Source organism: Dermacentor andersoni, chromosome 11 (genome assembly GCF_023375885.2).
Source record: "Dermacentor andersoni chromosome 11, qqDerAnde1_hic_scaffold, whole genome shotgun sequence".
Classification (NCBI taxonomy): Eukaryota; Metazoa; Arthropoda; class Arachnida; order Ixodida; family Ixodidae; genus Dermacentor; species Dermacentor andersoni.
Genome location: NC_092824.1, coordinates 44,797,097 through 44,812,766, shown reverse-complemented (window position 1 = coordinate 44,812,766; position 15,670 = coordinate 44,797,097). Strand labels below are relative to the sequence as shown.

Genomic DNA, 15,670 nt, shown 5'->3' with positions numbered 1-15,670 from the left:
CTGAGGCGATGTTGTGATACGCGGGGGGACGATTAGGAGCGACACAAGGAATGCCCCAGCCACTGCACAGCCCTAACAGCGCCCTGGAATCGCATTGGGAATCTCGCAATGGTTTCCTGATGAGAAGAGCCGTGCTTTTATGGAGCGGGAAATGAGACGCAAGGAAAATCACTAACGTTTGCAACTTCAAGTAAACCGTGCCTTCCTCTAAGACCACGGTGCGCACCAGCTGGTGTGCACCACGGTGTCGCATATGCACGCAGCTGCAGAGTTGAAAACTAGGGTTTTTAGCTCTAAACGCTTGAGTGCAGTTGAGGGCATTACGCTGCCCTCAGTCTTACAGTGAAACGCACTCAGCGCACGCCCCTGGTGTATCTGAACACAATAGCCTCGACAGAACATCGCGTGCTAAAGAAATCACCGAAACTAGGCGAACATAACCTGCAGCAGCCCCCCATGAACACGACCTGCCAGCTGGCGCCCATGAATAGGCGTGCACAGTCCTACTCCCGCATTACCCCGCTCACAGTCTACCAAGTCAACACATCCCCCAACCCGCCCTCACAACGCGCACTTCGTATCTTTCACACACCGACTATGAAAGTGTCCCAAAACTCGAGTCCCATACCAGTACACTTACCAGAGTTCCGCCCTGCCCTGCATCTAACGTCTCAAAATGATTGGCTCAGTCCCCGAACCGAAACCTCTATTTTCGTCCATGCCCTTGTTAAGCACATCCAAGAAGTGCTGTGCTGGTCAAGCAGGGGGTTGTAATCTGGAAGTGTCCATCTAGTGGAATGTCGATTTCAGCTGCCGTGAAAGTGCTGATTGGCTGAGTCTGGGTAGGAGTGAGAGAGTGGCAGGCGCCCCAAGGCAATGTTTTTCATTGGGTAGACCACGGTCAGCTCCAGGCAATTATGCGCGGCCGTAAAGGATAGTGCACAAGGTTGACACTTACAGAATACGTTACCCTAATGGGCAATGAGAATTTCAAACCGAAGGTCTGTACTTTGAATTGCATTATCGGAAAATGTATTGTCTCTCTGCCTCTCTACGCTCAAGCCGCCCATTCACCGCTGACTGTGAGAGTACGATGGCGCCGGCACTAGAGACGCGAGTGCATCTCGGGTTTTTCTGCAATTGTAGGCGCAATAAAAGGAAAGTAATCATAGCATGTGCGCAGGCGTTGCTAGTCAGGGGCGCCTATTTTTCAAATCTAGTTGGCCATTACAAGGGTCGTCACTTTGGCATGTACTTTTGCCTTGCTTCGGTTGGCGTTAGAATACTCTTTCAGCTTGTGAAACCAAGGCTTTGGAGAAAACTGCTGTTATCGAGCTTAACCATCGCCAGAGGCTACAAGAACGACCCAGCGTGGAAAGAAATTTCAGTAGACTTGTGCGACCGTGCGGAATTACATCCCGATTTCATGCGAAGCTGTTTTTTTTACATGTTGGATTAAGAATATCAGTTTCTTATAATTTAACCACATGCCTTCATATGTTCCTTGTATATAACTTATGACAAGTCTGTTTGGAATATTCGCAGCATATAACGCTATCCGGCACTTTTTAGGAATTTTCGCACAGGCAGTAATTTCATCAATGCGTTTTCTTCACCAGGACATTGGTTGATAACCCGCCACTCCCAAATTTTCTTTGAATTCGATGGGAACGAGAACTTACTTTTTTCTTTCTGTTATTTGCCGGCGTTCTACTTTTTAATGATAGGCGCTGCATGATTGTTAAGTAAGAGAGGAAGGATCGACATTAGTTCCAAGAACTCTAGTGGCGGCAGGGAACGTTCGTGGTTCGAATATGCCGAGTCTCCGATAGGATGACAATTGTAATGAAAAATCTGCTCTCTAAAAGAAAACCGGTCAATGATGTAGCAGATACGCGCGTCCTCTAAGGAAACTACGAATGCATCGTTCTATCTAGCGTTGTGTCACGGCTGACGCGTGCCAGGCTGCGTTTACGCACTATGTCTTAGAGACCCCGATGGGATAATGAACACTGCACACAACTGTGCAGCTGGAATGAGCCGTTCGTCTGCGCAAAAAGGAAAAAAAATACTGCACCCTCTTCGATGAGATTCTCTTTCAGCTGGAACTCACACTGCTTGGTCTTCTCTTCGTTCCTCCATATCTTGAAGAACAAGCAAAGCAGGGTGTAAGGAGCAATGCTAAGTGCCACATAGTGCGGCAAAGCTGACGTAGTCGCGTACACCAGACCGGTGACTATTAGGATGGTAACGGGACCTGGAATCCAGAAGAAACGCAAAAGAATGGTAAAGATCATCACGGGAAAGGAAACACAGAAAAAGATGACAGAGCCAGCGCTATTTTTCAAAAACACATATAGCGAAGCTTTGTACAAATACACAGAGTGCTAAAACCAGCATTAGTTTCTTTGGTATTGCAATGCGAGTGCAAGGTGATGCCAAAAGTGCTCGTATAAACCATACACTCTCCGTAACAAGCTCTCCAGACGAAGCCCCTTGACGCCTGGTCTAAAGGCGAAGCATGAGCTGTCGCACACCCGTGTTATGGAAGGTGATATAACGGTTGATAGTCTCAAAGGGTTAGTTGGAGTTGGCACGGTATTAGTAGACGTTCGTTTGTGACTTATCGGTTAAAGCGTCGGGCTGCGACGCTGTGCGAGTGAGGTTGGATCCCGCCATTAGGCACGTAGTTCATATTTTTTTTATATGAGCTGTACGGCGAGGCAGCAACAACCAACAGCCACAGTAAGAAAAGTGAAGGAGGGTTCGCTAAAGAAGCTTAGCTTTTAGAAAAAGTAGGTGAGGACCTAAATCTGCTAACTTTCTAACCATGTGGCAGCATAGCTAGACTGTGGTAACTGCAATATCTGCCTGCGCATTCAACATGCGCGCCTTACACTCTTTGATTTTTCAAAGTCACATTTAAATGCTTCGTGCCTCACTGGTAATTATGCGCACTGTGTGACGCAATCAAGTACGCTCAAGTTACCTCGAGTTTTCTGTTAGACACCTCAAAAGATGGTGAAGTCTGCACAGAATGCTCTAAATATGTGTGGCTGATATTGCTATCGAACCCATCTTCAGCCCAGCAGTCCAGTGCTCTAATTATTATGCCATGATCGCAGGTTATGCAAGCTTAACACGTTTAGTTTAATATGTTTAAAAGAGTGCAGGAGTGGTATAGCAGACAGATTATAAGAACGATTTCGTAGCAGCTCGTACCTTCTTCTACCACTGTAAAAGATGTTATATAAGGTGTCCTAGCAAAGGCGCAAAGGCTAGCAAATCTCATGAAAAAAACATGCAAGATAAGCTATGCCAAGATATGATCCGATGACACACTGTATTCGGTCGTCACACACCTGAAAACCTAAGAACGCAGATTTTATAATTGCACCTGGCGCCGTTTCGTTAGCAGTTTTGTTGGGCAGATTGGCTAATGTTAGCTGGGACACACGGTATATGATTGCAATGCATCAACCCGGGACAAGGGGCACTAACCAATCTACTCGGGAAAGCAGGTATCATCCTGCCACGAAATTCTGTTCCGCGCCTGTAACGAGTGGACCTTACAATGTAGGTTTTCCTATTTAGGCTGTGCGGCAGGTTACTGGGGCAGAAACTCAAAGCACCCAATTAGGAACAAAGTCGTTTGTTCGCACTCAGAAACATACACTTTTTAATGGATAAAAGAACGGGGAAGCAACTAACAGACCCTAGCAAAACAGTTAACACCATGCTGCGTAATGGAAACTCATTATTACTGCATTACAGCACAATTTGGTGCCAAACAAAGGACTTGGGAGCAGGCAGTTCTACCAAAGCAAGAACAGACTACCTCTGCAGAGCGATGTTTGAAGCGATGATGAGCTCACCACAGCAGTCGTAATGTTGAGTTCCGGGTCATGTATTAGGGAGGAGCGTTTGTGTCGAGCCACCTCAGGAAACGCAGGCGCCGCAGCGGGAACCTGTAGACCAGGACGGTCTGTCTAGGAAGCTCTACGTAATACCGTGGGCGTATCCCAACCACTGACGCTCTGCACATGGGCATAGGTATCCACGGGCCTCCGGTCCGTGGTCTGGCGAAGTCTTGAAGCGAAGGAATAGGTTGGCTGCTTTGGTGGCTCGGGTGTGGAACCCGACGGTCCGTCTTCATTTTGTGGTCCAGTGACCGACCTTTCTACTTGGCTGCTCCTTGAAACTCCGCTGCGTTTTCCCAAAGCGCTTCGTCTCTTTCTTCATATCGTGGCTTCGTGGTTGTACAGTACTGGTTCTTTGAATTTTGTGTACTGTCGCGCATCTGTGCTACAGCAGGTGATTGGTTTTCAGGGTTTCGTGTAGTTCTTTAATTGGCTCCTGTTTCTTTTTTAAGTTCGTTACCCCTGTTGCCCTCTCGTGTGGCATACTTCATCATGGTCGTCTTCGCCAAGCACTGCACTTACATACACACACTTTTTGTCGTAGTCACCTTTTTCCTCTCACCACTCAATGCACCTGGTGTTCCGAACATTAGTCACCACGAAAGTCTGCAATAACTAAAGAGAGAATGAACTTTAATGAAAAGAATCCCTCGGTGGTCTACCCAGATGTGATTGCCAATAGTTATGAGCACAAGGTAAACAAATATATTGAAGCCACAAATGCATAACCCGCTGTTCAAATCAACTTCGCACACAAACTTTATGGATGTTATAGTTCGCCTGCCGTCGACAGGCACAGAGCACAAAAATTTAGGCAAATACTCCAGCTCGCCCGCAAGCGTGCCTGCGACAACCCCATGATCGTGGCCGGGGACTTCAACGCCCCTAACACGGCCTGGGGATACGTCGCCAGCAGAGCCAAGAGCAAGTACTTACTAAACGACGCCGATGAACTTGACCTAACGCTCATCACGAACGCCGCATACCCCACAAGAACGGGTAACTCGGTCAACCGCGACACAACGCCAGATCTCACTTTCGTCCGCAACGTTCCAAACTATCAGTGGAACAATCTCTTCGAGGATTTGGGCAGCGATCATCACATTGCTGAGACAGCGATTGACACCCCATCTAGAGAACCCAGAAAAATGACGTACGTCGACTGGGACAAGTTCCGCGAGTTCAGACACGAACGTCGAACAGGCAATGAATCAATTGAACAATGGACGTCGCAACTAAAGGCCGACATTAAGGCGGCCACGAAGGAAATACAGACAGATCTCCTCGTTCAAAGCATGGACAGCCGACTGGCTCACATGCTCGAAGCCAAACAATCGCTCACCAAGAGATGGAAAGAACAAAGACACAATCGACGGCTGAGGAAAAGAATTTCTTCCCTCAACCGGCTGATTGCAGAATATTGCGCGCAACTATCTAACCAGCAATGGAACGAGGTGTGCGACGCCGCGGACGGCCGCATCAACAGCGGGACGACGTGGCAACTGCTCAAGCATCTTTTAGACAGAACCAGAACCAAAGCGGACCAGGGTCGTACGCTGAACAGGATCATGCACGAGGAACTCAAAATTACCACTGAAAATGAGCTCATTGACCGTCTCGCCGACAAGTACCTCCCGCTGGCCAAAAATGCTAGAGGCACGACCGCCGAAGCATATCGCGGCAAAGCCAACCCAGAGCTAGATCGGGAATTCTCAACCGAAGAGATACGTACGGCACTTCAGAATCTAAACAGCAAGTCAGCGCCGGGGCCGGACGGCGTAACTAACAAGGCACTTAGAAACCTCGACGAAACCTCAATCGAAACCCTCACAGAGGAAATCAACAAAATCTGGAGGAATGGAGCCCTACCCGAAGATTGGAAAACGGCCCTAATCGTGCTCATCCCAAAGCCGGGCAAGGCGCCCAACATCAATAACCTCAGACCTATCTTGCTGACGTCTTGCGTCGGCAAGGTAGCCGAGCACGCTGTTCTAAACAGGCTCTCGAGGCATCTCGAAGAAAAAGATGTCTACCCCGCAGCAATGATCGGCTTTAGACCCGGACTATCCACCCAAGACGCCATGAAGCTCCTCAAGCATGAGATCATTGACGCAGACACGAGAGACGCGAGAGTAATCCTAGGGCTAGACCTCGAAAGGCATTCGATAACTTATCACATGACTACATACTCGACACGATCTCCAACCTCGACCTCGGCACGAGACTCTACGCTTACACAAAATCGTTCCTGGGCGACAGAACGGCCACCCTCCGTCTAGGGGAAATCAAGTCCCAGAAATGCAAACTCGGTGGCAAGGGCACACAACAAGGTTCAGTCATCTCTCCGACGCTTTTTAATCTTGCGCTAGCCGGCCTAGGCAAGAAACTGGATCAAATCGAGAACGTTAAATACACGATATACGCAGATGACGTAACGCTTTGGGTCCCCGGAGGTAGCCTGGGATCAATTGAAAGCGCTCTGCAGCAAGCGATCGACGCGATCGAGGAATACCTTGCTCCCACCGGCCTGCGGTGTTCGCTTGCGAAGTCGGAGCTCCTCGTCTACAAACCATCGAGAAGCGGTCCCAAGCCAAAGAACGAAATCAGAGACACACATTCCATTACTCTCAGAACAAAAGACGGAGGAACCATTCCACATGTCAGCAAAATCAGAGTCCTTGGAATGCTCATTGAGAGCAACGGCTCTAACGCCGCGACAGTGGAGAAGATCGTGACGAAGTCGAATAATGCCTTGAATCTCATACGACGCGTAGCAAACAGGCAACACGGCCTTAAGGAAGAAAATCTCCTGAAGCTAACACTAGCCTTTGCGCTATGCCACTTCACCTACGAGGCGGCCATGCACAGATGGAAGGTAGCGGAGGACTAACTCAATGTACAACTGAGGAAGCTAGTCAAACTAGCGCTGGGAATTCCCAAGAACACCGAGACAGAGCTCCTGCTGCAACTGGGGGTGCACAATACACTTGAAGAAATCGCCGAAGCTCAAGAACGGGCTCAATGGACAAGACTCTCTGGAACCAAACCAGGTAGAGAAATCCTAGCCAAACTAGGTCATGACACCACAGTAATGGAGAACCTATATCAAAGCGTTCCGACGGACACACGCAACTCCTACACGGTTCGCCCACTCCCGCGGAACATGAATCCCGCGCACCATCAACCCAGAAGGCTGGCACGCGGATCGTTCATCCTGCGCGAAATACGTGATAAGAAGATCTTAGCCTGTTTCGTAGACGCGGCACAATACCCGACCAGGAAGGCTTTCGTTGCCACCACGATCAATAAGCAAGGTCAAGTCACAAACGCTCTCACAGTCAAGACCCACAAGTCCGAGATAGCAGAACAGGTCGCCATCGCACTCGCGCTCACAGACCCGACCACCACCCACGTCTACAGCGATTCATGTTCGGCTGTCAAAGCCTTTCAGAAAGGAGCAATTGCAAGCCAAGCTCTACAAATAATCAATAGATCCGCACCGCTGCAGCATCACACCATCTGCTGGTTCCCGGCACACCTCGCAGATATCGAGGACGCCCCTCGCAATCTCAATGAGATGGCTCACAGGAGCGCGCGAGACCTAACCCACCGCGACGCCACCTATTCTGGTCGTGACCATCCCAGCGAGAATCGGGACCCTCCCTCCACATATAACGAGATAAGAAAGCACTTTTATCTAGACTGCAGAATATACAGCACACCTCACAATAAGCTCACCAGGCCTCAAGCCCTCACGTTCAGAATGCTTCAAACAAACACGTACCCCACGCGGAACAGACTACACCACTACATGACTGACCTATACAAAACATAATATTGCGAAAATTGCCATAGCACACTAGACGTACATCACTTGCTCTGGCCGTGTGGTCGGACCCACGCAAACAAGGATCAAGACTCCGCCAGGCTACAAGAAGCATTACGCAGCACGGACCTGGCGGGGCAGCTATGGGCCGTCCAGCGAGCCCACGATGCGGCCAGGGAGTTACAACTCCCGGTCCCAACGTGGGAGCAGCCCGTTCTATGGGACCTAGCGTCCCGTAGCTCGCAGGACCTCTCATTAAAGTTATTCAATCCAATCCAATGTCTCTTGTGAAGTAATGCCACGTCCCTTGTGTTTCTCTCTTACAATAGCGAGATCGCGGCAGTCCCCAAATGGGTGCCTGACCGTCGGACGAGCACCGAGCATCACGTTCGGCTCTGTCCCGCCTTTCCCTTCGTTCGCCAGGCATTGCCTCTGGTGACTTCGCGCCTTCATTGAAGCCGGGTATGCGCGCTACTCAGCCAGGGCATCTGAGAAGAGTGTTCAGATCATCCTGGCTTATGCACGAGGACTTGCGCGCCCGGAGAGAGCACCTTGGGCAAAGGGTGGCCATTGTGCAGAACCCCTGCCTTCAGCTCGAGATTTCCTTGCACTTTGGGACCTTTACGCTCCTCTTCCGCGTCTAAGCGTCCAGAAGCGAAAAGGAGTGGGTACAGGGGATACCAGCAGAAAAATGACATCTCGCTCGGTGCACTGCTGGCCACGCAGTTGCTGATGATGCCCGAGTGTCCCGGGAGCCAGTCGATTCTCCCACCGATTCCGTAATCCCGACGAAGGCAAGTACACGTTGCCTAAACATTATACGGCCACGTACCGACTCTGGGTGCCTCCGTCAGTGCAGTTAGGGCGCCCAAGGAGTCGGTGAAAATTGTGAACTGTTTTATGTGGTCTTCTATAGTTTTCCCTACCTGTGTTCTCAGCCTCTCCATGGGAGTTAAGATGGCCTGCAGTTCAAGTGCCTTAATGTTTGGTTATCAATGATGTTGGTAGATATACACATCTCGCTGCTTGCCACTAACGGCATTCAGCGCTGCTTGGGGGATTGCAAGATTCCAGGCCGCGTCTCTGATTTTGCTTTAAGTCAGCCCCTCCTGCTAGTTTGGCTCTATAAGAGCCGGGATAGTCTTTTGTTTGCCGGTGAGCGACACGTTTTCTGACTGGAACCTGCACGTCGTCAAAAGCAGTGACAGCAGGAAGCACTAGCATATTTTCCGACAAATGTTATCGATAGCTACTGTCTAGAGCATGTGTAGCAGCGACTGCGATCATGTCCCTCCTTGCGCTCTAGGTGATGTCCCTGAGTGGAAGCCCCACGTACCGACGCAGACCTTCCATTCGCTCGTGGCGGGAAAGACCCTTGATGACTGAAAGAGACTTCCAGAAAATAATTTGTAGCTTATTATATTGTGCTCTGGGGAGGTAAAATCATACGACACCATAAGAGGCCCTAAACGTAAGCACTGCCGACGGCAAAGTACGAATCATACAGGTGTCAGCTTCACCATGCTTCTGCGGTATGCGTTTCGCAAGTTGCAGGACTTTCTTACACGTAGGTTACAGCCGACCAGCTGCACCCGTGAATCGGAATGCCGTGTATCTCGACATGTCGTTCCGCAGCTTTTGCAGGTTTCTGGCCAGCAGGGCACAGCTCAAAGTTTTGCGTTTCTTGCACTGTCTTAACGGGGAGGGTGTACCTTTTTTTTCTCCGGAAATGTCTGCATGCTTTTCTCGTTCAGATAATCTTCCAGTATATGGAGCGCATTATGCATTGCCTTCGTTGCTGCTTCTTTTCTTGAGAGGGCCGCCACATTCGATTCAAAATGGTACGTTGTCTGCATACATAGTGAATCAGATGCCGTGAACCTGTTGTAAACCCACAACCAGCCCTCGCATCACTAGATTAAACAAAGTAGGCGATAAAAATGCGCCCTGAAGAACGCCTACATTGCTCGTGAAAGGTGGTGAAGCATTGAGAGTCAAATTCAACGACAGGGGACATTATCATAGAACCCAGCGGTCGAAGTGACTGTAGCACACCAAGCGGCTGTTGTGAAGAACTGGACTACACTTCTGGTTTAGATTTCGCGCCATTAAAGCTTGGTTGCTCGCTAGTACGTGCTATGCCAGCTGCGCTGTTCGGCGTGGTACTTGTTTTTGCTTTTATTGCTCAACCTCACGCTGTTTCAGTGCGTAATCGTTTTTTAAATTGTTAGGTTTAAATTAAATTGCAAGTGATCTTTACAAGCCTTCGTCATGCTGCCCTCCGCTCTACGTACAGTTTGATAAAGTAGATGCTAGACACCTTGTCAAACGAAGAAATTAAATTTTGCTGTATAAACATGCTCATTCCAGACTTTGTGTGCGTTGTGTCGTTGTTGGGGCCGCAGTTAAGTAGCTATAGTTCCTGAACAAAGCTCCGCCGCATGGCCTCATGAAAAAATAAATTGCAAACATGTGTAATTTTGGTCTTTGGACCTCACAGGGAAAAGAGAGTATACAGGTGAAACGTGAGAGTGGTGAATGGGTGACTTTAGGCACCAAAATCAATTCGATTTTACAAACATCACGTAGAAAAAACCGGACGCATCGCAAACAATACCGTACATAAGATATGATGATGACGCCCAGAGCGCCATTTCCTGTTCTTGAGAACCACAAATACACGGTCGACTGCAGGATTTCGACACAACTTGGCCTCAGTCGACGAGATAGTACACCACGCAAACAGAGGTGGCCACAACAGACTCCAGACCAGATGCTCACAGAATGCCTTTTACGCGCACCGAAGACAAATGCGTGGGTGCAAAACGTGTGTTATGTCGTTAGGTAAGCTGGATTTTTGAGGTCTTAGCTCCTTGTCTTTGAGCTCCTCCTTGTCCTATCGTTTGCACGCTTTGCCGGCATGAGCAACGTAATAATGTGCTATAACTCCTGGAACACGCCGGTAGAGTTTTCGATGAGCGTCAGTACCAAAAGAAGTTAACTGCTATAGGGGAAGGTGGCCTTTAATGTGTCACAATTATGCTCAGTAGAGTACATGCTGTACTCTACCGACGACCTGTAAGTAGAGAGAGGTCGTCGCTGTGGCTGACCTGTTTTCCGCTAACTGCGTCGCAGCGGCTGGCGCGGCAAGCATGGCCAAAAAAAAAAAAAACTCGGTGCCTTTCTTCTTTCTGAAGAAGGATGACCAGCGAAGCTGTGTATGTGGACCCCTAAATGGCGAACTGGACCTCCACCGCAAGTCGGCCCGGCATCGGACTATCTTCGCGATCGGCCCACGTAGTGTTTAACGCCTACTTCACCTCCACCGCGGGTCCGCCCGACATATCACTATCTTCGGGATCGGCCCACCTATGGAGAGGCTTAACGCCTGCTTCACCTCCAGTGCGGGCCGGCCCGGCATCGCACTATCAGCGGGATCGGCGCACATATGGATAGTGCTTAACGCCTGCTTCACCTCCGCCGCAGGTCGGCCCGGCATTTCACTATCTTCGGGACCGGCCCACGTATGGAGAGGCTTAACGCCTGCTTTACCTCCACCGCAGGTCGGTCCGGCGTTTCTCTATCTTCGGGATCGGCCCAGGTATGGGGAGTGTTTAACTCCTTCCTCCTTCACCTTCGCCGCGGATCGGGCAGGCGTTGCACTATCTCCGGGATCGGCCCACCCATGGCGAGTTTTTTTGCTTAGCAAGCCAACGACGCGAAAATTTGCTTTGACAGTAGAGGTATACAGCTTCGCTGTATAAGCAACCTAATAAAGCGAAATAAGGAACAATAATGTTGGGGGTGATTTCAAGCGTCACAGACATGTCCTAGTGTGATTCGGTGCACGCCCAACTAAATTCGCCGCAGCGTCCTGGGGCCCTATAGCGTAAAACTATTCCAATATGTTTTTATTCCAATCTGCTGACGTCAAATTTGCGTAGCCGCCGACGCAAGCATCGGGCGGTCACCCGCAGGGTTGTCTCAACAGACCAATCAAATGCTTTCCTCGTTCATAGGAGGTCACTTTTGCTTGCTTGAACAACGAATAAGAATACCTACACTGAGCGGCTTGTCTTATCTAATTGGCTCACAAGAGGCGAGGAGCACGCTCAAATGGAGAAGGATTCGATGTGGCCGAGTCACTGCGCTGAAAATCAATAACCGGATGAAGAGGTTAGTGCCGGCGTCTGCGATTGGTCCGCTTTCCCTTACATAGCTTGCGGTGGCTCGTCGACAATCGCGGCGGCATGCAACGGAAGCTTAACGATGATAAAACCGATTCTCAGCAAAGAAATGTTGGCAGAACGAGGTCGTAAACGTGCCGAAAGTTCTCAAAAACGTTACACGGCCACGTAAAAGGTTTTCTTACACGCAAATAAACCCATGCTCTACGGCAGGGACGAGTAGCCAGTACCGGAGCGATCGGCGGCAGCCATCTTTTATTCCTTTCGGAACGGGGCAGCCTGCGGCTATTCAAAAGAAAATTCAGTTTTGTTCGGCATATTAATGCATCTTTAACGCGTACATGCCACTTTGACACGGTGAGTTTTGCGGTCTTGTGAGGTCGCGTGATAGGCAGGTGAAAGTGGGTGAAGCCCGAACGCTTTTGACCAATAGCCGAAGGCTAATGGCAGAAAGGCGTTGAATCAGAAATAACTAGTTTTGTTTTGTTCGGTCAAGTTGTGCATAATCAGTGTGTACACGTCATATCAGATGGGGAGCTATCGCGGTTTTCGTGACGTCGGGTGACAGACAGGTGAAGTGGGGGTGGTCCAAAAAATTTTTGACCAATCGCGGGGGGCTGATCGCAGAATTGGAATAGAAAAGTTTGGAATACTGTTACGTTATAGCTCCCCTGGCTGTTTTTCGCTGACTGCTACAGGGGCCCTATAACGTAAAACTATTCCAATATGTTTCTATTCCAATCTCCTGACGTCAAATTTGCGTAACCGCCAACGCAAGCACCGGGCGGTCATCCGCAGGGTTGTCTGAACAGACCAATCAAACGCTCTCCTCGTTCATAGGAGGTCACTTTTGCTTGCTTGAAAAACGAATAACATTGCCTACACTGAGTGGTTTGTAGTATCTAATTGGCTGACAAGAGGCGAGGAGAACGCTCAAGTGGAGACGGATTCGATGGGGCCGAGCCACTGCACTGAAAGTCGATAACCAGATGAAGAGGGTGGTGCCGGCGTCTACGATTGGTCGGCTTTCCCTTACTAAGCTTGCGGTGGCTGGTGGAAAATAGCGGCGGCATGCAACGGAAGCTCAAGAATGACGCTAAAGCGGACCCTCAGCAAAGAAGAGTTGGCAGAATGAGGGTGTAAACGTGCCGAAAGTGCTCGAAAACGTTACACGGCCACGCAAGAAGTTTTATTCTACGCAAATGCACTCATGCTCTCAAGCAGGTGCGAGTAGCCAGCGTCTGAGCGATCGGCGGCAGCCATCTTCCATTCCTTTCGGAACGGGGCAGCCTACGGCTATTCCGAAAAAAATTCAGTTTTGTTCGGCATATTAATGCATCTTTATCGCGTACACGTCACTTTGACGCGGTGAGTTCTTGCGGTTTTGTGACGTCGCGTGACAGGCAGCTGAAGTGGGTGCAGCCCTAAACCTTTTTACCAATAGCCGAGGGCTAATGGCGAAAAGGGGTCGAATAAGAAATAACTGTCTTTCTTTTTTCTATCAAATCATGCATAATCAGTGTGTACACATCATATCAGATGGGGAGGTATCGCGGTTTTCGTGACGTCGCGTGACAGACAGGTGGAGTGGGGGTGGTCGAAAAAAGTTTTTGACCAATCGTGGAGGGCTGATAGCAGAATTGGAATAGAAAAGTTTGGAATAGTTTTACGTTATAGCGCCCCAGATCAACCGGTACAGCCAGTGTGCCTTAAGCCAAAATTGCTCTAAATGCAGCGCAAAATGCCAAAAAAAATTGCTTCACTTTGAATTGGTGGAGTGCCGTGTCGAACTGCAGCATGAACGCACAAATGCACCGACAGCGCAAGCAACTAGGTGCTGCATTCTGAAACGATTCACTTCTGCGATACTATCGCCTGAGCGATAGTTCATCGTAAGGCACGCGCTGATTGGTTGTTTTAGCGAAACCGGATGAGCTAAGTCATCCGATTTTGCTCAACTAGCTAATCAGCGCGGCCTTTGCGGCGAAGTATCACCGAAGGGGTAGTATCGCCGAAGTGGATCGTTTCAAAATACGGCCACGCAGCTACACAAACAAGACAAAAGGGAACACCGAACAGACGAACGCTCACATATGCATCGGGCGTCGCGCGTTATGGTGACTTGTCTGGCGCATGCATCTGGTGCATCTGGCCTGTCAATAGCTTTCCGCTAGGTAACGTACGAGAAGTTAAGTCATAATGGAGAAATTACTCTATGCGCAACACTTTCTGGATTTAGCGGGACAGAATAAAAAAAATTAAAACTGCGTGTTACATTAATTTCACGTACTTCTTTCTTCAGCTGTTCGCGTCAGCTAACGGAACATGTGAACACTAGACCTCGACGTGTTCCTTATGGCTAGTTTTCGCAGTGTGTCCGCTCTTGTTGAATGTTTTTTCTCTGTAGCTGCAACATGTTTATAAACTGGCTACAGTCTGATCGCACATTCCACTTCGATGTAATGACAAGTAACAGGTGTTCGATCAATTATTGCCTGTTCGTGCTTAAAATTGCGTTAATGCTATTGAGAAGCCGCTTCAGAACGATAGCCTTGTACCGCTTTCTGAGCTTAAAGACGTGTTGACTCTCTTATAAGATTAAAATTGTAAGGGATTTCAACGAAGTTGTGGAGGCTCAAGGTGCTCTCTCGATAAATACAAGCAGCGACCTCAAAATGGGGTTGCTTCTTACCTCCGAACGAGAACACAATCATAATCCATTGGAAAGCATCCGCTGTGGTCCCCACGAGTTCTGCCGCCAGGTAGCCAGTGCCAATAAACAGCGGTCCAGCAGACGCAAAACCAAGGAGAAAGAGGCCTGAAAAAGAATAAAATACATACACAACTTGATTTTATGGCGTAATCATGACGCGAAAGTGACCTATCCCGGTTTGAGTTTCTCTTCACGGGGCATCAATTCTCTAACTCTTACAGACCAAAGGTTATGTGCCCCAACTCTTGCATGACATGCCCAGCTAAACTTCCTAATGTCAACTACGATATCGGGCACTCCTGCCTGCTCACTCATTCACAACCCTGTGTTCTTGTCTCTCAAGGCTACATTGTAAAATAACAAACACAATTAAAAGATAACGCTGGGGTGAATTATTCCACAGGGCACGCCTAGAATATTTTATTCCATCGCTCCCTGTTCTTGTATATGCGTGCGTGAGTACGCGCATGCGCGAGCGTTTCGAAGCGCGTATGCACGTTAACTATGTGCGTTCGTGGATGACTATGAATGTGAGCAGACCTGTACAAGCCAATGTGGTTGATGTAGTACTTCTGCGGAAACCAGCGAGGTGGAGAGAAGTAGTGCTACGAACGGGTGGATGTCTGATTATCTCTTCATTCACTACTTCCCTCCACCTTGCTGGTTTCCGCAGAACTACTACATCAAACACTTGCCTTTGCTTCGCGTTGTCGACAAATTCGACTTCGCCCTGCCATCTGCTAGCCGCTTGGTTAGCTCAGATGGTAAAGCGGCTGCCCCGGAAAGGCGGTGGTCCCGGGTTCGAGTCCCGGACCAGGACGAATTTTTCTTCAACTCTGAGGCTTTTCTTTCGAGGAATCCGTATGGGTTTCCTTTGTAGCAATTGCTACGAACGGGTGGATGTCTGATTTTCCCTTCATTCAAGCCTATGTGGGCATGCATATTTGTATTTGCATACTGTGTGTGTGCGTGCGAGCCAGCATTTACTTGCTCGCACGTACTCTCGGAGACAAAGTGGATGTCG

The 15,670-nt window shown here is 49.1% G+C and overlaps 1 protein-coding gene across 1 annotated transcript in view; it reads right to left on the bottom strand.

Annotated features, from left to right (window-relative positions):
• LOC126518177 (phospholipid-transporting ATPase ABCA3-like) overlaps positions 1-14,741 on the bottom strand; it is a 75,700-nt gene extending 60,959 nt beyond the window's left edge. The window contains exons 1-2 of the mRNA XM_055064752.1: positions 14,626-14,741; positions 2,114-2,257 (exon numbers count right to left, since the gene is read on the bottom strand). Of these exons, the coding sequence (XP_054920727.1) occupies positions 2,114-2,257; positions 14,626-14,647 (166 nt within the window). The 5' untranslated portion in view covers positions 14,648-14,741. The remainder of the gene's footprint in view (positions 1-2,113; positions 2,258-14,625) is intronic.
• Positions 14,742-15,670: the final 929 nt, after the last annotated feature.